A 25006-nucleotide genomic window follows, 5' to 3' on the forward strand; every position below is an offset into this window, starting at 1 on the left:
TTTTTAAGATTTATTTATTTATTATGTATACAGCATGTATGACTGCAGACCAGAAGAGGGCACCAGATCTCATTAAGATGTTGTGACCACCATGTGGTGCTGGAATTGAACTCAGGACCACTGGAAGAGCAGTCAGTGCACTTAACCTCTGAGGCATCTCTCCAGCCCCCAGCATTGTCTTTTAAGGAGAGAAAAGTGTTCAAGAATACTCAAAGTGCAGCTTCTCTTATGGAGCTTGTACAGTGGCCCCAGAGCCAGGGTAAGGGACTAGGAAATACAGTCCCCATGCATCCTGCTAGGTATGGCTGAAGGCTTATAGGGCACAGGGCAAGTGTGGGTGAGGGATCCGGGTCTTTGGCATAACTGACAGTGCTCATTTCATGGTGTGTGCTGAGTGAGACCAATCTCTGAAACTGTATAACACATTTCTAAAAAAAAGCAGAGATCAGTGGAGGAAGGCCTGTACCCAAATCCCGGAGAATCTTTTTGATTGAATGTGGTTTTATGAATGGCCTCTCCCTCCCTCCCTCCCTTCCCTCCCCCCTCCCCCCTCCCTCCCTTTCTCTCTCTCCCTCTCTCTCCTCCCCCTCTCTCTCTCTCTCCCTCTTCCCTTCCCTCCCTTCCCTCTCTCATGTGTGTGAGGTGTTTGTGCACATGTGTGTAGTAGGTACGTGTGTCTATGCATGAAGGGAAGCCAGAGGAGGATGCTAAGGGCCTGGATCTATTACTCTCCACCTTATTCTCCTGAGACAGGAACGGAACGTGGAGTAGGTTGGTGGCCACAATTCCTGCATCTTCCTGTCTGTGCCCCACCCAGCAATGGGGTTGTAGGAAGGCAATTGCCCACACTCGGCTCTTTACGTGCATCTGAGGATTTGAACTCAGGTTCTCATGCTTGAGCAACATGCTCTCTTCTGCTGAGCCATCACCCCACTGCCATAACTGGCAAATGGGTGAGCACACAGGACAAAGTATATATATGTGTGTGTGTGTGTGTGTGTGTACTTATGTATGTATATGTATATGTATATGTATATGTATATGTATATGTATATGTATATGTATATGTATATGTATATGTATATACATACATGTATATACATATATACATATATACATATATACATGTATATATATCATTTTAAGCTGTCTGGCTTCAGATCCCTCATATAACCACTCTCCTTGAACAAGGTCAAGGTCAGCAACTGAAAATCATAGGTGAGTTATGACAATGAGTGAGGGTCACTGTGGGTCTGTCAGTCACCCCTGCATGCCTGGGAGTCACTGCCGACATTCTTCATTTCATAGAGGACAACTGTCTGTCTCTACCAGGGAACTGGGTTTTGACCATCTTTTGAGTTCTTATTTATGTATTCACTGTACAGTGGTGGTTTTCAGAGTCACATTTTCCTTCCAGTGTGTCATGTGCTTTGACCATATTCACCCTTCTCCCCTCCCCCTTCAACCTCCCTTTCTGTTACTTCCATGGCATATATATGTGATTCTATCTATCTATCTATCTATCTATCTATCTATCATCTGTCTATCTATCTATCTATCTATCTATCTATCTATCTATCTATCATCTGTCTATCTATCTATCTATCATCTATCTATCTATCTATCTATCTATCATCTGTCTATCTATCTATCTATCATCTGTCTATCTATCTATCTATCTATCTATCTATCTATCATCTATCAATCATATATCTCTCTGTATCTATCTATCATCTACCTGTCTATCTACCTGTCTATCTATCTATCTATCTATTCTATCTATCAATCATCTATCTGTCTGTCTGTCTGTCTGTCTGTCTTTCTTCCTTTCTTTCTCTTACCGTTCTATCTCTCTATATCTATCTATCTATCTATCATCTATCTGTCTGTCTGTCTGTCTGTTTGTCTTTCTTTCTTCCTTTCTTTCTCTTACCATTCTATCTCTCTATATCTATCTATCTGTCTCTCTAAATCTATATCTATCTACCTATCTGTCTGTCTGTCTATATTCCACATATAATAGGGAAAACAGAACATTTGTCTGAGTCTGGCTTAGTTATGCTAAGTGCAGAGCACTGTTCTTTACCTCCCACTTCTCTCTTCTCTGTGCAGCCATGATGGGGTGGAATTGGCCCCGATGAGCTGAGTGAGGCCAGGGATGAGGGTACAGAGAAGGACACGAAGCAGGGAAGCAGTGAGATGCCAGAAAGCGTTTGACTTTTCTGTCCCTGCCTGAATTCACCAGAAGTAACTGAAGTGTACCATCTCGTCTCACAGTGAAACTTGTTCTCCTTGAGGTTCTCACGGAGCTGTATGCATGCGTTACCCACTCCCTAGCACGGCTCAGTGTGACCTGGTTCGCTCTTAGTTAGCTTCAGCTGTCAACTTGACACAGCCCGGAATTATCTGAGGGAGTCTCACCTGGGGCATTGCCTCTATTAGATTGGCCCATTGAGACAGCTGTGAGGCTTTTTCTTGATTGGTAATTGATATGGGTGAGCCCAGTCCACTGTGAGTGGTACAATTCCTAGGCAGGTGGGTGTGGGCTGTATATGAAAGGGAGTGGAGCAAGCCGGAGGAGGAAGCAAGCCACTAAGCAGCTTGGTTTCTGCTTCAAGTCCCTGCTTGAGTTTCCTCCCTCACCTCTCTGCATGATGGAACATGACTTGGAATCGTACAGTGAAATAAGACCTTTCCTCTCCCGAGTTGCTGTTGGTCATGGAGTTGGTTGAAGCATCAGGAAAACAAACTGGGGCAGGTTCCTCTATGCTCACCAGGTTCCTCCCTCTCCGTTTCCAGGATACTTGGTCTACAGTGCCTCTTACGAGGACTTCATCAGGAACAAATGGTCAACTCAGACGTCGTCGGTGACCCACCTGCCCATTGAGAACCTGAAGCCGAACACAAGGTATGACCCAGCAGTCACTTACAAACATACAGCGGGACCTGTGAGCTTGGCCATGGTTTCATTCGCTTGGGAAGAAGGAATTAATCAGTCTCACCATTTCCTTGATGTCTTGATTTAGCTCATGGGATACCAATGAAGGCTTACCATGTTCCTTGTCCTTTGCTTAAGAGAAATTACTGCATGTATTGTAGCTGTTACTTAGCAACTGGGTTTGTTCCTTGTTTTCCTAAATATTACCTTCCATAAGGGAACTTATAGAAGTTGGAATAGAATTGGTTCAGTTTTTAATACAACCTTGCTGTGTGACGTTAGTGGAAGGTATTTTGTCAAACACATTAATTAATTGACACTTAAGCTTTGTGATGCAGATGTTCAGAAAATTCTAGAAAAGTGTACTGCATGCATTGGTAAAGGTTACAAGTGTGTCTTCATCACTGAGCAGTGGCTGGCTGACAGGGCACTGTTCTGGAAACCAAAGTTTATGGCACTCAGTGAGAAACTGGCAAAACTTGCTCACATGGGAGTGACTGGCTGTATATTCTTCAGTTGTATTGCCTGGCTTGGGAGGTATGACTAACAGAAAGTGACCTGGTGGATGAACATAAGCAAGCCACTGAGCATGCCTTGGCCAGGCAGTGGCATGCTGGTAAACTGGGCATGGGGAAGGGGGGATCCCTGGTTTATAGCATTTTCAATGTCTATGGTTCAGGTACTTTTGCTATGGTCAATCACACAACATCAGTAGACCTGTAGGATCCCCGAATAGCTCATGACCGGCTCCTGCAGGTTGTCCAGGTAGCCACAGTCCCACACTGATGGACAGAGCCAGCAGGCTTGCCGTGAAGAGCTCAAAGTAGCTTCCACAGGCAGAGAGGCAGGAAACAGCCGGAACAAATGACTCGATAAACAGACGTGTGCTAGAGGGGACAGAATCTGGCCAGAGCCTTGCTACCAGGAGACGTCCCCAAAGCTGGGAGCACTCCCTGTGACATTTTAACGTGCCCCTTAGGCTCCCTGGAACCAAGCTTCCATAAACTGTTATGAATTGCAGGATTTGGCAAATGAAACGAAGCAATAAGTCAGGGAGAGGAGAAAGTACTCCATTCCTTTCTAATGAGATGAATGTTGACCAGAGGTGAAAGTTCACCAGAGGAAATGAAAGCAGCAGAATCAGACGAAACAGGGTCAGCATCCTTTTCCTCTACGTGCAGGGATTGCTTACTTCTACAGCACAGCCACCATGCATATCAAAACGCTGGAAGATGCCTTCCAGTGGGCAAAAGTTGAACCTTAATCTCTTGGCCTCTCCCTGTCCCCCTCCCCTGTCTGTGTCCAATGTTCTTTCCACAAAATTTGTTACCATATTGGATTTTGGGAATTTTGTCTGTCAGGTGATGGTGGGGTAAAGTGGAGGTGTCCTTATTCTGACCATGGTTCTGGGTCCAAACTTCATTTAAGCGATTCTTCCTCCTGTTTATTTTGGGCCAGGGTTTAGGGCATGGGGGGGTGAACTGGATGCAGCTCTCATAGAATGTACAGTGCTGTCCTCACGGGGTTTACTGTGTGGTACAGGGAGGAACAGATGTTAAAAAGGAAAAACAGTACAAACAGAGACTTCCACAGTCAGTGTCTTGAGGAAGTTTAGGGAGAGTACATAATAGGGAAATTCTTGCTCTTATGAGCCTAAGGCTAGTCAGGTAAGACTGAGAAAGTTAGGGCTAAAGCATATGGAGCAGTTAAACCAGAGAAGAGGTAGGCAAGGTGAGGTGAGGTGTGAGGCGGGGTAAGGCAAAATTGCTCCAGGAAGAGGAAGCCTCGATGTTTGAAATGTTCTAGGAAGATGGAAAGCCTCAAAAGAGAAGAAGAATGAGGGAAAATGGACAGTACCAGGCTCCATCTGCCCATGCGCCCAGCCTCTTCTTCTGCTTCCTCTGAGCAAGCACAGGCTGTTGGCTCTTCAGGTGGAAAATGCAGGTGGGATGTAGCCTGGGAGCTTCTCTGATCAAATCCCCTCAGGACCCATGTGAACAGCAACTACAAACAACTAGGGGGGGGTTGCCATAAATTACTCCACAGCCACTGATTAAGAGTGTGAATACAGTGTGGATACAATGAGAAGAAATTCATTTTTCCCCCTGCACATGGAGCAGCTTCCTGTGATGCCGTGGAAACTCAGGTAACCATCATGCTGAGTCAACTTCGTTGGGAGGTCACTCCAGTTCTCAGGGCCTTTGACAACCAGCCTTCTAGTCCTCAGGAGAGACAAGAAATCACTCCACTCAAAGGAAGAGCTAGAGTCTAAGCATGAGCATTGGTAGTTTAGGTCATAATCTACTTTTTACTAAACAAGGGTCCTGCTATCATTCCTTGGGTCTTCATATTTTAAAATCCTATTTTACAGTAGAAAGATTGGATCAGAGTTTTAGGGCAGTTCCATCAGGGATGTGAGGAACCACGCAGCACAAGTGTCCCATGTGGCTTCTGAATGTAGATATCACTCCTAATTTTTAAATGGCTTCTCTTTAAAGAAAAAAAGTGTTTGCAAAATGCAACTAGAATCGTTGATGTGTACCAACCCCCCTGTTGGAACTGCCTTTGGAGCTTTTGCCATAAATTACTCCACAGCCACTGATTAAGTGTGAATAATCAAGAAACATGTACTACTGGGTCGATTGATATTTAGAACCATGTTCTTAATTGTACATATCTTTAAAAAAATAATCTGAAATGAAAAAAATCAATATGTGGATGACGTCAGATTTTACCGAGTGGCTTTTCTTTTCTTTAGTCAAACCACAGGAGAATGTCTCTGCATGCTGTGAGGCCAGAGGTGGCCTTGGTGATGTCATTACCTGTAGTCAGGAGTCAGTGGCACCCCCCAAACATTAATAGTCCCTCTGTAAAACTTTGTATTACCTTTTTTATCAGCACATGCATCTGTGTACCTGACTTAACCAGATAAAGAATTTTGAAATAGTTAGGTGAGACATTCCTTCTGGCCAAAAGCTAGGGGAAAATACTATTTATAAGGTTCAAAGAGCCACCATTCATGGGTCCTATGATAGCCTTATGCTATGTGGAACCCCAGGGAGAGGAAGTCACAAAAGTTAGCAACAGTGGTTCCAACCGATGTGCTGATCCTCAGTCCTTTTTTGAGCATCAGTATTGGCAAAGTAAGATGCCTGGAGACTCCGTTTCCTTCTTGATGAGCTAGCTGGCTCAAACTGTGCTTTCTAGAACATTCTCTGTTCCAAGACAAAGTATGGGCCTGCAGTAAAGCCTCTCCCCTCAGGTTTTCCTCACCTCCTCTTCCTGGTCATGCTTCTCTTTTCTGGAGGTTACAAAGCTCAAAGCATGGCTTTCATGTTAGTTCACTGGAAAGGCCACCCCTTAGCCACTGTTTCTTGCTAGTCACAAGTCACGTTAGTGCTGAATCCACCATGGAGTCTGAGATGTTGATTAACATTTGAGTTCTACTCTGTGTTTTGTTGTACCAGCTCTTCTCTCTTGGAGCTTATACTGGCATCCGAGTCTTAATCAGGTCTTTAAAGGATGGACTGAGAGAGTTACCCAGTACCTGCCTGCTTGTATGCTCTAGCACTCTGGGCAGCTGTCAGCCTGTTTTCTATTCCATTCCCATCAGCCATGTGCTTGTGCTGTGTTAATTGTACCATTTCAAGAAATCATCACAAATGAGAGAGTTCGGGGAAAAAAAATATGAGGATGACTAGAGGTGTGTGTGTGTGTGTGTGTGTGTGTGTGTGTGTGTGATGTGCGTGCACACGTGCATGAGTGTGTGTAAAAACTGACCAACACGACTCCAGAGTTATAACAGAGGCATGGTTGGAAGGGTTGGGAATCTGTCTCATTCCTCAGAGGTCAAATCAATTTCTCTTTTAAAAGATGTTATCTTTGGATTTCAGGTATTACTTCAAAGTTCAAGCCAAGAACCCTCATGGCTATGGGCCTGTCAGCCCTTCGGTCTCATTTGTTACAGAATCAGGTATGGGTACATTCATCTTTGTTTTGATTTTTTGAACAGTGAAATAAATGATCAGAATGGCAGCATTGGCATAGTGAAAATTAAGGCAAGAAAATGTCTTCTTTTCTGTTGGGTGAGTTTGGGTTTCTCTTTATAAAACAAGTATCCCCCATCCCTGACCCCTGCTAAGTGAGGAGAAAACTAAGGTCAAATTCTAATGAAAGGAAAAATAAATTTAGTTTTCAACCTAAAGATAGCTTTGACTCGTTAGCATAAAATAGCTTCAGAACTTGCTTTACTGCTGGATTTTTACTGATTGTTTGGTTTTGGTTTTATTGAGACTGAGTAGCCCAGGCTAACCTGGAACTGTCTAACTAGCCCAGGATGGCCTCAGGCGACTGAGTACTGGAATTATAGGCAGAGAAACCATACCTGGTATTAGTTTAAAGTTTAAAAACAATACTTTTGTTCCAAATCACTGGATAACATCCACCTTAGATGATGTGGGAGGCAGCTGTCTCTCCAGGTTCCAAGTCTCCATCTAAGATGACCTTTATGAAGAGGAAGAGATATCTGTACTGAGTATTTAAATATGAACATCTATTCTGTCTTAATACACTATCCCATATATGGCCTTGCATTTTGGAGTGTCGTGGGGCAAAGCTCTCAGGCTCTGTAATTCTATGTTCCTGCATGGACCCCAGGAACAAGGGGCAGATGGCTGACCCAGCATACCAGAAGGCATGGGCTTGTGACCCAACATTACCTAAAAATGATCTTTTTCTGAAGCAAAATGTCTTTACAAGCAAGTTTCATACTCTCTGCAGTGGTTTTTGCAGCTAAAGCACAGATAGTTTTAAAATACTGAGTGTCGTAGATTTGAGTTATATTTAGTCCTGGCCAGGATCCAGACAGTGGCATGTCTGTCATCACCAACGGCTTCCTTCTGCTGTCCTTCGTCCTCTGCTCTCTCCACTGAGTTCACATCACCTAGGATTTGATATTAGTGCCCTAGAGTGTAGGCCCTTTGGCTGGATTCTCTCAGAATCATCCACACATTGTGTTTGTTAGTCTGTCGTTTATCACTGGTCTGTATTTCATTGTACAGCTGTGCCACAATCTGTTCATTCAACCCAATCAACTGCATTTTAAGTTATTTCTACTGTTTGATAATTACAACGATGCTATAAGTGTCTACATGTAAATGCTTGGGTTTGAATTTTATCTTCTCCTGGGTGTGATATTATAGCATACAGAACCTTCTGAGAAATCACTGGACTTCCCCAAATATGAAGTTTAAAAACAAGAGCATTGACTTTTTATGAAGTTTTTATATGATTTGTTTATATTATTTTTAATGTGCGCGCGCGCGCGCGCGCAAGAGAGAGAGAGAGTGTGTGTGTGTGTATGTGTGTGTGTGTGTGTGTGTGTGAGAGAGAGAGAGAGAGAGAGAGAGAGAGAGAGAGAGGAGAGAGAGAGAGAGAGCCACAGTGGAGGTCAGAGGACAACTTTCAAGGGTTGATTCTCTTCCTGCACAGGTCCTGGGGTGAAACCCAGGTTGCCAGGTTGGCCTTACTGACCATCTTGCCTGCCTGAAGCACTGTGTTACTTTTGTAGCACATAATTTCAAAGACTTTGTCTCTCCCAGAAACTCACAGCTTCTGTGTCGACAACAAGGCAGTTGACCAGAGAGTATTTCTCAAAAGAAAACACTTACAGAACGAAACCCATAGGAAACTTTGGCATCTGATAAACAAACCTTATTTTTTTCTCTCTATGCCAACTGGGTTAGCTCTTTGAATTCCAGTCAGCATTTCACAACTGCTCCACATGTCATTTATTTATTTTTTTGTCCACAGACAATCCTCTGCTTGTTGTGAGGCCACCAGGTGAGTTTTCCATCCTGAGGATTCTGATGCTCTGGTTGACATGAATGTAAGCTGTGTGGTCATTATGGTGGCCCACAAGTAGAAATGGTGGAACATTTTACACCTGCATGATCTTTTCTGACAACTTTGGTTCACCCACCCTCCATTCTCTTTGTGGAAGAGAATGACTTGAAAATGCTTTAGTAGGACTATAGCTGTTGGTATCTATGAAAAACTATGATGGGACTCGCTAATACCTATAAAATAGGTACATTGTTTACATGTTTATGAGCATTTTAATGTGATAAAAAAGATGACAAAATGCAGCAAGTATACAAGGGTATTTTATACCCCACCCCACCAATGAACTGAATAAACCCTGTGTTTTGAGTTCAAGACAGAAATAAAGAGTGACCAAAAGAGCAGGACTGTAGCTGTGGGGACTACAGTAGTACTGTGGCATGTCCCCAGGGTGAAATATGCCAATACAGCTGCTGTTATTTGAGGCTTACATCTTTCATTAGCTTTGAGAACCCTTTATGGAAACACCAAGATCTTAAATACCCTAGGGTAAAAAGCACCCTGCCCTTCAAATGTGGTAGTTAGCTCTTTGGTTGTCATGGCAAAACCAGGGAAAGCCAGGGAGAAGGGTTTAGCTTGGTGTATGGTTTTGGAGATTTCAGAGCACGGTCACTCGGCTCCCTCAATCCTAGGCTTAAGGTGAGGTGTATAACAATAGAGTGTAAGGACATGAGCAGCAAAGCTGTTCTTCACGGCAGGCAGGCAGGTGGGGGGAGGAGGGGAATCCCTTCAAAGCCTGCTCTGTTTCCTTCCCCAGCTCCCTTCTTCACTCAGGTATGAGTCTATCAGCGGGTTAACCTATGATGATGTTGGAACCTCTTGAACCAGTAATCTCTCCACAGCCCATGAGAAGCTGACCAAGCCTCTAACACATGAGCCTCTGGGGGACATTTTTAGATCCAACTCATAACACCTCAGTTGGACTCTAGTAATGAAAAAGAAAGGGGAATACAAAATGCATACACATGTGCTCAGAGAAGCCCCGAGAGGAACACAGGCCCAGTGAAAATGCCCAGTTTTCTGATAGTTTGTGCAGACAGTGACCCCTGTAACCACCGTACCTTAGAGCCTGTGTTTTGTGTTGTCAAGGTGGTGAGCCCATCTGGATCCCATTTGCTTTCAAGCATGACCCTGGCTACACTGACTGCCACGGTCGGCAGTATGTGAAGCGGACGTGGTACAAAAAGTTTGTGGGAGTCGTTCTTTGTAACTCGCTGAGGTACAAGATCTATCTCAGTGACAACCTCAAAGGTAGGTCTTATGCTTGGGTGGCTGCAGGAAACTTCTCCGGGCACTGACTTGGAAAGCAGGGCCTTAGGACGTGACTGAGAGCTGGAACTGTGGGGACTTCAGTGCAAACCAGTTTTGTATACTCTGCTCTGAGATTACTGGCTTCATATGTGCGTATCCACTGTATTTTAGGAATGAAATCTACAGTCAACTAGCCTGATCGGTTTTAAATTTATTTATATTTCTTTCTAGGAAGGATAAGCTTGTCAAAACCAAGTCTTCCCTCCCATCCCCAACTCTGGAGATTGATCTGTCACACCTCATCACTAGATAATTAGCACCCCACCCCCACCACGTGTGTGTGTGTGTGTGTGTGTGTGTGTGTGTGTGTGTGTGTGTGTGTGTGTGTCCATGTCCATCTCTTCCACCCGTTTTCTCTCCCTTCAAAATCTCTGGGAGAGATTGCGCAGTCATCTTTAGGATCCCAGTGTGGGAACGCAATGGTGTCCAACCTTAACTTTGTGATTCAGCACCATGGACAGCACATCAGCCTGAAGCTATGTGTGGAAAGTTTCTTCAAATTATACAGACATGCCTGACGTCTAATCTCTATTTTGTTTTCCTTCATTCTCTCTTGAAAGCTGAGGATTAAAAGGTCCATCACTTGCAGGATGGAGCTGACTGTATTGTTCAAAGTCCTCCCCCCAACTGAACATATGTTAAGTATTTAATATACAAGATCTTGCTAGCTTCTTATAACACTTAATGACATTTGAGCCATTACAAACATTTTTCAGACATGGAAACTATGGAACACATGATTTAAATAATGTTCCCAATTCGAACAATCTCCAACGCTTGTTCTAACTTATAAGCAGTTGTGACACTCTCCGACAGCCACTGACCTGTGATGTGTCCTTATGCAGACACGTTCTACAGCATTGGAGACAGCTGGGGAAGAGGTGAAGATCATTGCCAGTTTGTGGATTCACACTTGGATGGAAGAACAGGGCCTCAGTCTTATGTAGAAGCCCTCCCCACCATTCAAGGTAAGAAGGACAGAGCTGCTATTTTATGCTGTGGGCGGGTGGGAGCGGAAATTGTTATAATGAGAAAATGCATGGTAGCTCTGCCTTTGACCTAAATTTTAGAGATTAATGTTGGGAGCTCTTTGGATCATAAAGAGTAAAATTAAAGAACTGATGAATTAAAGTACTACCACCATATGCTGGCGTTGAGAAGCTGGGAATACAAAGGATACAAGATCCCATCCCTGTTCTCAGAAACAAGCTCTGCTATCAGGAAGACAAAACAACTGTGTGAAAGGATGCTCCAGTAGCCTCGACTCAATTGTCTTCACATTTAGCCTTATTTACTTTACTCTTGTCAAATAATGGTTTGGACACCATGGTGTGTAAATGACAACAGATTATGCCACCTGGTTGTCCTCTTGTCAAGGAATTGTGTTCTTGGTGATCATATGAATTCAAGGTCAGGAGAGGCAGTATGAGTTTAATCTTATGATATGGATGAACATGAAGAGTGCACAGTGGCATCCTTCCAGAGGACCCAGCTTGAGTGAAGAGTAAGCATGAAATTCACCAGGAGAGTCCTCAGGGCCAGGGTGCCAGCTCTCTGATGATGCATTATGAGGTGGAACACAAAAGCTGCCAGCTGTGGTATGTCACAGATGAGCCCAGCCTTCTTTGCAAACCAGCAGCAACTGGAAGTGGTCCAGCATCTTCCCATTGGACACTCAGCTCTCAGTGATGTGGTACATTCAGGGTATGACGTGTGCTGATTTATCTATGCGGACTTTACATGAGTGTCCTGGTTTAGTTTCTATGGCTGCAATAAAATACCATGACCAAAAGCAATGTGGAGATGAAAGGGTTTATTTGGCTTGCACATCCTGATCATAGACTATCACTGAGGAAAGCCAAGCAGGAACTCAAGCAGGGCAGGAACCTGAGGCAGGAATGGAAGCAGCAGCTTGCTTTCTTATATACCTAGGACCTGCTCAGGACTAGCCCCTCCTGTGGTGAGCTGGGCCTGCCCACATCAATCATTAATAAAAAAAAATACCCACAGGCTCCCCTACAGGCCAGTCTGATGGAGTAATCTTCTCAATCGAAGTTCCTTCCTCTCAGATGACCCTAGTGTGTGTCAAGTTGATGAAAATACTAACATAATGAGTTACCCATTTTCAAATTATTAAAATACACAGGTAGTAAAGTAAGCATATTTAGAATCTTTCATCTGGAGTAAAGAACCAATGGCATTTATTTACTATTTAGATTTATTATAGACAAGTGCTTCGGGTGACTGCAGATTTGGGTGGAGGGGACATTTCTAACCTTCGGTGGATGGAGCAAAACCTAAGATGCAGAGACAATTTCATGCCATTCTTCAAGTCTGAGTGAGGCTGTGAGGCACAATTCCTTCCACTTCCTCTCTAGTCTTTCTATTAGGACTTAATGGTCATTTTGGTTGAGAATTTTAGCTGATTAGGTGGGCCACAGTGTAGAGATAATCTACTTAGTCTGCTGATTTAAATTGTAACCTCACCTAACGGTGCTTCAGTGGGAACATCTAGAGTACCGTTGAGTCAAATATGTAAGCCAGCCCAGTTCATCACAATAAATATACAACATCTATCCAATCCATATCTTTTCAGCGCTTGCCATGCCCCAGTCTCTGTCACAGTCCTGTGTTGCCCGTATTCCTCTCTGTCTATGTCCTAAGGTTGTGGTATTGACCATGACTGGTTAATATGCTCACTGGTAGAGTGGCAGCTAACCAGCTAACCATTATTTGACAAGAGTAAAGTAAATAAGGCTAAATGTGGGGGCAATTAAGTCCCCCAAAACATGTTGAGGCTACTGGAGCATCCTTCTACATCAAGAGGTTAGCAATGTGTAAAATTTTTTTTTCTGCCGGGCGGTGGTGGCGCACGCCTTTAATCCCAGTACTCAGGAGGCAGAGGCAGGCAGATCTCTGTGAGTTCGAGGCAGCCTGGGCTACAGAGTGAGCTCCAGGAAAGGCACAAAGCTACACAGAGAAACCCGGTCTCGAAAAACCAAAAAAAAAGAAAAAGAAAAAAATTTTTTTTTCTGGAAAGATCTATAAGTCTGCTCTAGGTTCTCAGGCTTAAGTCTTGGAGCTGAGCAACTCCGGGAAGCTGGGAGCTCTGAACTCAGAGAACAGGATGGGAGTGCATGCTGTGCAGTTTCCCCAGATCACGGTACACTCCTCAGCGAGTGCTCTCTAGTGACTGGCTAAGATCACATTCTTTTGTGGTGAGTGAGAGGAGGACTGGATTATCCCCCTGTAAACATGCTTGGGGTAGACCTCTTGTTATTCTGAGGACACATAAAACTGGCCCAGTGTATTCACAAATAACACCTAGGAAGTGTTTGCCGGAACATACTGTCTGAAAGTAGACTGTAGGATGAGATGTTTTCCTGCTAGTGACTTTGACCCGTCTTCTTTCCCTCTCTTTTCCGTTGCTGTTCCAGGCTACCATCGCCAGTACCGCCAGGAGCCTGTCAGCTTTGGCAACATCGGTTTTGGAACCCCCTACTATTATGTGGGCTGGTACGAGTGTGGAGTCTCCATACCAGGAAAGTGGTGACCAAGGATCAGCTTCCTGCAAGTTCACCCTCCCGGCCTGCTTGACTAACTTGCACTAGGGACTGTGGGCAAGATAAAGACAGTGCTCCAAGCCCACATCCCCAGGGTATCAGGAGGCCACAGGGTGGACACAGGGCATTTGGTCCTCTTCAGTTGGGATTTGGCCACATTTCTTGGTCTGGACTATAAATAGAATCCGGTTTTGTTGAAACTTCACTTCTCCATGCTTTGTTTATTCATAATCACACATTCCAGAGACGTCAACTTAGCAGCAGATCCAGTGTGACCTCCAGACCCTTCCGGCACAAAATTTGGACAGTCTGGGATCTCCAGGGAGCAGCACTGTCATGCTGTGTTTGCTTTACAGAATGCTTTCCGCTTTTCCCATCTTTGAATCAGCTGAGTTTAAGCTTCACACCTGTTTGTATGAAGTAGAATTGAATTGCTGAAATTACCAAAGGAAATACACTCTCTTTGGGATTTATACTAAAGACTTATCCACCACTGGGCTAAGTGCATCAAATCTTATTTGTAAATTCTCAATTTTGATACATATGTTGTGTATATATGCATATACATATCTACACTCATCAAGAATATTGATTAAACTTGATAAATTTATATTTGTTCTTTAGATGAATGTGTGCAAGACTTTGTGGACAAAGGTTCTGTTTGTTAATGTCTTTCTGAGGTGTCCAAGAGTAGGTTCTCAGCAGAATATAGGTTCTGGGGAAAGGTATGTGTGCTTCTAGGAGTTGCTGTTGAACTCAGGCCACGGTGGAGGCATTGATGAGCAACACCATTACCTGCAAACCAAGTGCTTTTCTCCAGGCTTTTAATATCATGGAGCAGATGACTTGATTACCTTTGTTGAAGTGTGTGTGTGTGTGTGTGTGTGTGTGTGTGTGTGTGTGTGTGTGTGTAGGCTTGTGTGCATGTGTGTGTGTATGTGTAGCCTTGTGTGTGTGTATAGGCTTGTGTGCATGTTTGTGTTTATGTGTGTGTAGGCTTGTGTGCATGTTTGTGTGTGTGTGTAGCCTTGTATGTGTGTGTAGGTTTGTGTGCATGTTTGTGTGTGTGTGTGTTTGTGTGCATGTGTGTGTGTGTGTGTGTAGGCTTGTGTGCATGTTTGTGTGTGTGTGTGTGTAGGCTTGTGTGCATGTTTGTGTAGCCTTGTGTGTGTGTATAGGCTTGTGTGCATGTTTGTTATGTGTGTAGCCTTGTGTGTGTGTGTGTGTGTATGTGCTGTTGTGTGCATGTTGTGTTGTTTGATGTGTGTGTGTGTGTAGGCTTGTGTGCATGTTTGTGTGTGTTGTGTGTAGCTTGTGTTGTTTGTTGTGTGTGTGTAGGCTTGTGTGCATGTTTGTGTAGTGTGTGTGTGTGTAGGCTTGTGTGCATGTTTGTGTGTGTGTGTGTGTAGGCTTGTGTGCATGTTTGTGTGTGTATGTGTGTAGGCTTGTGTGCATGTTTGTGTATGTGTGTGTGTAGGCTTGTGTGCATGTGTGTGTGTAGGCTTGTGTGTGTGTGTAGGCTTGTGTGCATGTTTGTGTGTGTGTAGGCTTGTGTGCATGTTTGTGTGTGTGTTTGTGTAGGCTTGTGTGCATGTCTGTGTGCATGTTTGTGTGTGCATGTTTGTGTGTGCATGTTTGTGTGTGTGTGTGTGTGTGTGTGTAGGCTTGTGTGCATGTTTGTGTGTGTGTGTGCATGTGTAGGCTTGTGTGCATGTTTCTGTGTGTAGGCTTGTGTGCATGTTTGTGTGTGTGCACTTGGATGTGTGTGTAGAAGCCAGAGATCAGCTCAGACATCCCCTCTCCCAGGAGCTATCCCCCTTGTTTGTTGAAATAAGGTTTCTTACTGAGAGTTGGAGTCTACAGATTGTTCTAGACTGGCTGGCCAGGGAGACCTAGGGATCTGCCTGTCTCTGACCCCCCTTCCCTCCCTCCCGCCACCTCAAGTGCTAGGATTGCAAGAATGTGCCACCACACCCATTTTGTGTGTGTGTGTGTGTGTGTGTGTGTGTGTGTGTGTGTGTGTGTGTACTGGGTATTTTACTCAGTTTACTCAGATTTACTCAGCAAGTGCTTTCCTGACTGGGTTCTCACCAGCCTCTTTATCTAATATGTTTCCAGATGAATGAACACTTTAGGTTCAATGTGATTTTAAAGTCATGTCTTTAAAAATTCCGTTTTCCTTTCTTTCCATCTCTACATCTGTTCCTGAAATGGAAGCATCTTCCTCCCTGGACTCTAACACAGAGGGTTTATTTGAACCTTTTGTTTCCACTGTTGTAAACGTGTTCATCCTTCCTATGGGCCCCAGCCAGCCCTGTGAATGAAGGGCCTCTCTTCTCACACTGTGTCAGCATCAGAGGACCTGAGAAGGAGATGGTTTGGAAGAGAGTGCTGCTGGGTCTCAGGGCCGTTCCTGACACAGACCACGGGCAGAGCGCAGTGCTGGAGTATGGGGGGGCCGGTGGTTTTCAGACCCCACACTGTGCTGAGGTAAAACCCGTGTATCTGGCAGTTCTGATGGTAAAACTTACAAGGACACAGCTGTCTTTTCACAACTTGGAGACCAGCCTGTGATGTCAGGCACCTTCCTGGCATTTCACCATGACTGCTGCACAGTGCCAACAGCAAAGAAAACAGCCTGAGAAAAATGCTAGAATTTCTCCAAATAGCCTGCAGACCCTGGGATGCATGTTGCCAAGGAGCTACGACTGGGGCCCACCCCACCCCTCAAAAATTGTGCATTTAGATATAACATTGTGAAAGTTTTTGCACTTTCTGTAGGTCCAGTGTGCAGTTCTCAAGTGTGAACTCTGTGGAATGACAAAATCACACTGCAATGTCAAAGGTCATGCACATCTGCTTTAGAGACACAAATCATATGTTTATCCACATTCAGTTTACAAACTACATAGGACTCTTTAAGCAGTTTTGGGAGGTTCTCACACATAATAGGGAGATTGTTGAAGAAGATGCTTTAGTTTCCACACTGGCCAGCATCCAAATGTGCTTCATGGTACCAGATTGAAGGTAACCCACACAACATTTTCAGAAAGTATATAATCTGTAGGGCTTGCCCCCTGGAGGCTGCGATCTGGCATCTTTCTCTGCTCTCAGTAGAAGGCTAGTGACTTGAGAACCAGAGACTGAGCATAGGCAGCAAATCAGGAGTGAACTCCAGGTTGATCTAATCAATAAGATAGACAGACGGACAGACAGACAGACAGAGGTGCTAGAGAGATGGCTCAGCAGTTACAAGCACTTACTGCTCTTGCAAAGGACTCAAGTTTGATTCCCAGCACCCACATCTGGTGGCTCATAGCCTCTTATAATTCCAGATCCAAGGAATCTGACACCCTCTCCTGGCCTCCACAGGACCAGCACACACATGAACACATACACACAAAGACACACACACATAAAAATTTTTAAAATAAAGAAAGGTAGATAAATTGATAGATAGAAAGATAATAAATGATATACAGGTAGGTAGATAGATAGATAGATACATACATACATAGATACATAGATACATAGATACATAGATACATAGATAGATACCATCAAAGGTCTTGACTGGGGCAATTGACTCACATGGTTATGGAAGATGACTAGTTCCACAGCAGCCTGTCTGAAAGCTGGACTGTCTGGAATGCTGGCAGTACACCTGGGTTTAGAGCTGAAGGATCTAGATCCAAAGACATCAAGGGTGTTACTGTCAGGCCTGAGAACCTGGCTGGGCCAATGGCGTCCAGAGCTAGTGACCCTGGAGTTCTCTTTGCAGAAGAGCATGCCCGGTTCCAGGAGAATGAAAGCGTGCTCTCTTTCCTCTATCTCTGTTTTCCCAGAGGCCCCAGCTGACTGAACAGTGTCCACTCACACAGAGGGTGGGTCTTCCCCACCAGTCCACTGACTAACTGCCAGCTTCCATGGAGCACACCATCACAGACAATCCTTTTAACACATCATGGGTTCTCTAGGCATTCCTTGATCCAGTCAAGTCGATACCAAAAATGAGCCATCCTGAGGAATGCTATCAGCAACATTCCATTCCAATTAAATTACAGAAGACATCAAATCAGTCTCTGGTGGTCATTTTGAATTTTTAGAAGTGCAAATTCTGGATGTGACACTTTAGGAAGGCCATTGAAAGCAAGGTGACATTGAAGACAGAGGAAGTTATGAAAACAGGAGACCATATTGCAATGACTTCTACGAGATGCTTTGTCAGAAGCCTGTGATGAAAAAGAGAGCTTGTCAACTCCAGATGTCAGTGCGCATAACCGTGGGGTCACAGGAAAAAGTCTGTGAGTGGTCTCAGAGTGACAACGAATTTTAGAAGAGTCCAACCACAAGTGAGTGAGTGTCTCTGTAAAATGGTGACCTACCCTTCCACAGAGGAACCTTTAAACACAACCAAGGATGATGATCCCTGGGCTCTATGGCCACACTGTTGTATGTGGCCTGTGAATCCACAATGGTCTGTACACATCTGAAGTGCTATAAATGATGCAAAAGAGGTTAAAAAAACCAATAGTCTGGGACAGAGACCACAAACAGTGTGTGAGGCCTGAAAAATTTATGATCTGGCTCTTTTAAGAAAAGTCTATAGAGCCATGAGTTTGAGTTTTCAAGGTTTAAAGTCTTAATTTAAAAGTAATGTATACTAGTCTAGGAAGAGATCTTAGTAAAGTGTTTGCTGTGGTTTGAGTTGGACCCAACATAGAACAAAAAACAAAAACAAACAAACAACAACAACAAAAACCACATTTTAAAAAAGCCTGTGTATCATGGCATATGCCTTTAATCTCAAACAAAGGCAAGTGGAACCTGGGACCTCACTGGCCAGCCAGCCTCACTGGTGAATTTCAGATGAATTGAAAGGCCCTGTCTCGAAGATAGGTTCCAAGCTCAGTTGATAAATGCCTGCTACCTAAGTGTAAAGACTGGGGTTAGAATCCTAAGCACCATTATGAAAATCTGGGCATAGTGGCATGTGCCTGTAATCCCAGCACTGGGGTCAACCAGCTTTTATTTAAAGGAGAGGCCTTGCACACAAGTGTTCACATTCACACAAACAAGAATACCATACATGAGCAGCACACACACACACACACACACACACACACACACCAGCATGGATGGCTCCTGAGGAACAATACCCAAGGTTTACATCTGGCCTCCATACATGCACACATACTTATACACACACTTGCATGTATATTAACATGCACACACTAGTGTATACTAGCATATATTGTTTCGTATATTTGTGTTCTTTTGTCTTCAACTATGTTTATTTTTCTGACCACCACCTCCCTGTGCCCTGAGGTCTGTGTTTTGTGGCTGTGTCCTGGGTTCCCGTGCTTCAGGCTTGGAAAGTCCTTTGCTTGTGTTGTGATCTTGGGAACTATGGAGCCCTTTAGGCAGCTTCATGCACATTTAACATATCCATTCACTTAAGACGTAGTGTGTGGCATTTTCCAAATGAGTGTTGACTTATTTTTTCCCTTTTGACCTATTCAAGCCACAGGACTGGGTTAGTTGGCTATAGGGCGGGGAATTTGAGAACGTGAGGAGAATGGCATTAGGGTGGGTTGGCCTCTCTCAGCATGGAAAACTGCTCTTAGTCATTGTGAGTAATCACAGAACAAGTCCACTGAAAGCATCAGGCTCTAACCTGTAACTTCTTTTCATTTTTTTTATTACTATAATTATTTTACTTTATATGAATGGATGTTTTGCTTGAATATAGGTCTGTGTCTTTGGCGGGTACTGGATCCCCTGGAACTGGAGTTATAGACAGTTGTAAGCTGCCATGTAGGTGTGGGAATCAAACCTGGGTCCTCTTCAAGGGCAGCCAGTGTGCTTAACCAATGAGCATCACTCCGGCTCCCAGACCTATAACTTCTTATACAGTGCCTCCAACCATCTCCTTAAGGTGTAACTATTGCTGAGTGGTGGTGGCAGATGCCTTTAACCTCAATGCTTGGGAGGCCAAGACAGATGGATTTCTGAGTTTGAAGCCAGCCTGATCTACAGAGCAAGCTCCTGGATAGTTAGGCCTGTGCAGAGAAACCCTGTCGAGAAAAAAAAAGTAACTATTTTGCAGAGGACTGGGTTCAGTTTCCAGCACCCACATCCATCAGCTCATGAATACCTGTAACTCCAGTTCTAGAGGCTCTGACTCCCTCTTCTGGTCTCTGCAGGCACCTGCACATATTTGGTGCACATAAACTCACACAGGCATACACCCATACACATAAACAAATAAAAAAGTATCTTTGTTGATAAGGTGTCATACTTGGATGATTTAATCTTTAAAATAATGTAAAGTACTTTTCCAAACACTTCACTCAGATCCTAGGTCATGCCTTAGTCTCAGATTAGGCTGAGCTCAGGGATGCTGTGGAAAAACAGAGCTCACAGTCACAGAGGGTGAGTACATGTCTATGTAATAGCAAAGCCACAGTCTTGGGACAGAAGATGCTGTGTGACATGCTGCTGGGTCTCTGGGGGGCCTTTCTTGGATAACTCTTGCTCTTGTTCTGTTGTGTGCATGTCAATTTTCTCCTAGTGACCAGCTTCGGCTGAGTGCTTATGATGTAAAAGAACACCATTTCCAATTTCCTTCAGCCACACTGTGCCCTCCCCTGACTCCATGCCTGTAAGCCCTCAGGAAACTCAGCTGTTCTCAGCTGCCTGCCCGGGTCTCTTAGATCCAGACTCAAAGGTGTAGACTGAGGCTCTGGCTGGCTTACTGATCCATACATGCCCCTGTGTGAGAACTGTCACTCGGTATAAACTGGCAGCCGCAGCCCGACTAGAGAACAGAAGACGAGGTCTCTCTAGAATGGATAATCAGGTGAATGAAAGTGAAATAAAGTGAGTTGCCTTATTAGGATAGTGCTCATTGTTAAATGACTTCACTTTGGATGTGTTGAGACTTCTCTAAAAGACTCCAATATTTCTACTTCATAGAGGAGTCCAAGAAGGAAGTTTGAGAAACATTCCCTAACCCACAATGAAAGGACTGGTTAGCTTCATTCCACTGCACTTGTGTTTTCAAGAAGTTCTGCCTTTCTCTGTATCCAAGATGCTCCCAAGACGACATCTCCCGACAGTGAGGTGACAGGTGTGGTCTTTCTACGATATTCTGTTATGCAAACAAACAAGACAGACTAGGGTAGAACAGAACGGAATGAGATGGAATGGAATGGAACAGAATTCCGAGAAAGCACAGGATGGGTTAGGCAGAGATAGACAATTATTAAAAGTACCAACTAGACACTTTGTACGAGTCTGGGGTGCTCAGTTGGTAAGATGGGGTGACTCTCATCTTTGTGGTACTTGTGTTAGACAGGCCAGGACTCTCTGGGGTGCCAGAGAGTTACTCTTTCACCTCGTCTTCCAAGAGAGCTGCTTTGTTAAGGAGCAAAAGCAGGTGGCCCCACTGTGGCTCTGGAGATGATGCCAGGACTAGATGCCCAGTGTAGGGACACTCTGGATGGGTCTGTTAGGTCACCTCTACAGAGTGATACAAAGAGAGGAAAAGGAAGAGAATCATTGTGTAGTTTACCATCTATCCATCCATCCTTCCACCCATCTATCTGTAGCTGGAAGTTTCTAGGTCCCACCTAGCCCTGCAGTTCCGACGAATCTCTCCCACCTGTGGTCCAGCAGCCACTTATAAAATAATTACTCAGAGGCTTATATTAATTACAAACTATTTGGTCTATGGCTCAGGATTCTTGCTAGCTAGCTCTTTCATCTTAAATTAACTCTTTGCTATTAATCTATATTTTGCCATGTGGCCGTGGCATTACCGGTCTGCTGGCATCTTGTTCCTCCTTGGGTGACTGGATCATGTCTCCCTGACTCTGCCCGCTTCTCCCTTTATCTCTCTTATATTTTCACCTGGTGATTATCCTGCCTTACCATAGACCAAAACAGCTTCTTTACCAACCAATAGTAGCAACACATATTCACAGTATACAGAAAGACCATCCCACAGCATCTATCCATCCATCCACCCATCCATCCATCCAACCATCCACCCATTAATTTATGGAATAATAATAATAACCACCAGGATTTCCACAATGACTCCAAGACACAGGCTCTGACAGCAGTGGAGATTCTAACAATTTGGACTTTAAGTGTCCATCCCCGTTTGATCCAGGGATGTTTACTATCCTATGGAAGCCTCAGATTTTGCTTGATTCTTTCCTGACCTTGCTCTCCACAACCTTGACCTTGTTCTCCACAACCTTGTTCAGGCTCCTGCACAGATTCTGGGACCATATTAAGCTAACAGACACAGATCATGTATGCATTTCATGGATCAGGCAAACACTCATTTCATACGGCATGGTGATAGTGAATCCATATCCCAAGAGTAAACACACATCACATTCCAAAGAGGCTGACTGAAGGAGACTTAACAGAAGGACCACTTGTATAGGTGTGAGTGAGCACCACATCAGTGAGCTGCTATTATTCGAAGCCAAAAGGGCCAGAGGAAGGAGTGCTGGGAAGAATTTAGAAGAGTCTTGGAGATGCATTTTAGAGAACCAGCGATGTTGCTCAAGAAACTGTGCCAGCCAGGGGCATCCTGCAGGGTGGACACATCCCTGCTCTCTTCCCTCCCTTCTCTCCCGTACACACCCCTGCTTCCTGCTAATGTTTTCCATTGGTCAAGACTATCTGGAAGCCAGATGGCCAGGAAAATGGTTGAAGCCCCTTCAGAGTCTTTTTTGGAGAGAGTAGAGACTTTTAGTAGGCATTTCACTGGCTCCATCATTCATAGCTAAGGAGGCCAGACAGGTGAATAGTTGGTGACGTTGTCTCTGGCTGGGATGAAAACTTTGAATCTCGGCTTTTTCAACCAGCACATGGGTCTCCACTTGTCTTTCCCTAACCTGGGACAGACATCACTAATCAATCAAGCCTGTTCTTCCTCTGAATCTGCATTGGCTTCATCCTCATCACCAACCCTGACTGCAGGGCAGCTATCTCAAGTAATACCAGAAGCCAAGTTTAAGCTCATTTACATCTTCGCTTAGTCAAGGCAAATGGCTCTGTTCTGACATTTGACAGAAATGAACCTTCCACCCCCAGGACCCCATGGTCCGGATGGAAGATAAAGGATACTGTGAGTAAAAGAGGTAAAGGACAATGTGAATTCAATCAGCACTTTCCACAAAAGGGACTCCTGGTTTTGTCTTATGTTGACATGTTTTTACTTCCTGCAGAACCCAGTTCTTAGTTATATGTATCAATATTTGTTCAGCCTCCATTATCTGTCAGCATCAATCATGTCTAACTGTGTGTTGGTTTCCCTTAAAAAGTTTAATCAAGTTAGACACCCACGTCCACGTGGCTGAGGAAAAGTCCCTCCTGAAATGTATTTCTTTTGCACATTTAGAACTAGTTATTAGTGAAGCTGCAGAGCCCCGCAGTCACAGGAAGGGATTTGAGACTGTCCCTTTAGTACGTAGCAGAGGAAGGCACAGGAGTGTCCACCAGCATCTCAATTTCTGCCCTGGGAACACTCTGCCTGCAAGAGGAAGAAACAAGGGATCGGACACTAGCCCAGACAGAAGTGGCCACGGTGGCTGTTGTTCGGGAGACCATCTGCACCCAAGACTGCACCTTCCCCTTCATGTATCACTTCTCTCAGAAACTGGCCTCTTTCTGAGCCATTGGCCCCTCCCTGCCTCAGACCAAAGGCGTGCGGCTCCTGTACTTAAGCACATAATGAAACTTGCGTATTCCTTTTCCTGTTGTCTGTATATTTGACTGACTAAAATTATCAAGCCCTCAGAGGGAAAGAATAAACTTCAAGCTCCCTTCACAGTTCCTCCCGTCTGAGAGAGCAAGGTGACTACAGTTTAGTCATCCTCTGCAACCACCTCCTCCTTTCTCCTTGCCCCAGAGTGGATGCCAAAGCATGTCCCCCAACCCTACCTGGGCTGCCCACTTGGTGCTAGGCATGTCTGGCTTGCATTCTATCCATCTACTCTAACAAGAAGGCTAAAATCTAGGGTAATCAGGTAGGGGGATCAGATGGGAGGATCCGATGCTGGATGGCCAAAGTCTCTCATAAGCGCTTCCCTGCTGTAAAGAGTGTGAGGTTCCTTGGGGGATGAAGTTGTGGGTGAGGATGTCTTCAGGATATAGTGACAATAACAGCCTTCTCTTAGGGCCCAGGTCACCTGTAGGATGACACTGACCCACAGATGCCCTCACTTCTGGAACTTGTCAGACTTTCTCTTTGTTCAGCATTTATCCAACCTGTCTTTAATTCAGCAAACCCAGAAGTGCCGTGTGTGCTGGGAGCGTGAGTGATAATAAACACAGCCAGGCCGGCGCACAGTCCGCAGTCACTTTATTTGACAAATTGAAGTAGAAAAAGTGGGAAAGCTTCATTTTTTTTTCATACTAATTTGGAAAATGAGGACTAAATATTAGATTTAAAATATTGTCCGTGCACTACGATCTCAAACGGTCTAATTTTGTGTGGAATACAGCTGTTTGATGTCTCTGGATTCCACTTAGAATGTTTTGGGGCTGCCTTATCATATAGGAAATATTTATTTGGTGACTGTGACTCCTTTCTGAAAAGTGCTGTTTATCCCCTGGGAACACTGTAGTTAGTGGAGAACAAACTGTGGTCTGAGAGGCACAAAAACTTGTTAGCCCTTCCAGAGGGTTTGTTTGGTTTTGCTTTATCTATAGTCAGGCTATTTCTGGGCTGAATTATAATTGAGTTGAAAACGGTTTGTGCTCTGGTTCACAGTTTGAAAATGACAAGGAGAATATTGTTCATATATCTGCCCATATGTCAGCAACAGTACACTTCAGAAAGTGCTTACTGAGTGCCAGACTCATACTGTTTGAAAACTCATGCACCATAAAACTCACCTTTAGTGCGTGCTTCTGTAAGTTTTGACAGATGCACAAGGTCATGTAACCACTCACAGCAGAGCAATGCTATCACCCCAAATAACTCCTTCCTCCACCTCCTGCTCCCCAACCACCAATCTGTTTTGTATAATTTATGTTTTTCAGGATGTTGTGGGAGAGAAATCATATAGACAGTGCATCTGAGAGTCTCACATGTTGTTCCAAACTCCAGGAATTTGTTCTTTTTCATTATGAATAAATTTGCTATAAGTTTCCATGCACAGGACTTCTTTATAGAAGATATCAGTAAGAAAAAAAACATAACCAGATAGTGATGGTGTATTGTAGCATGAATCTTAAATGGTCTTATTAATAAGATCAAACCCGA

General features: G+C 44.2%; 1 protein-coding gene across 1 annotated transcript in view; it reads left to right on the forward strand.

Moving 5' to 3' along the window:
* Positions 1-14336, forward strand: part of Fndc1 (fibronectin type III domain containing 1) — an 88006-nt gene extending 73670 nt beyond the window's left edge. The window contains 6 exon segments of the mRNA XM_028860319.2: positions 2800-2908; positions 6832-6911; positions 8750-8779; positions 9929-10090; positions 10996-11118; positions 13588-14336. Of these exon segments, the coding sequence (XP_028716152.1) occupies positions 2800-2908; positions 6832-6911; positions 8750-8779; positions 9929-10090; positions 10996-11118; positions 13588-13703 (620 nt within the window). The 3' untranslated portion in view covers positions 13704-14336.
* Positions 14337-25006: the final 10670 nt, after the last annotated feature.

Source organism: Peromyscus leucopus, chromosome 8a (genome assembly GCF_004664715.2).
Source record: "Peromyscus leucopus breed LL Stock chromosome 8a, UCI_PerLeu_2.1, whole genome shotgun sequence".
Lineage (NCBI taxonomy): Eukaryota > Metazoa > Chordata > Mammalia > Rodentia > Cricetidae > Peromyscus > Peromyscus leucopus.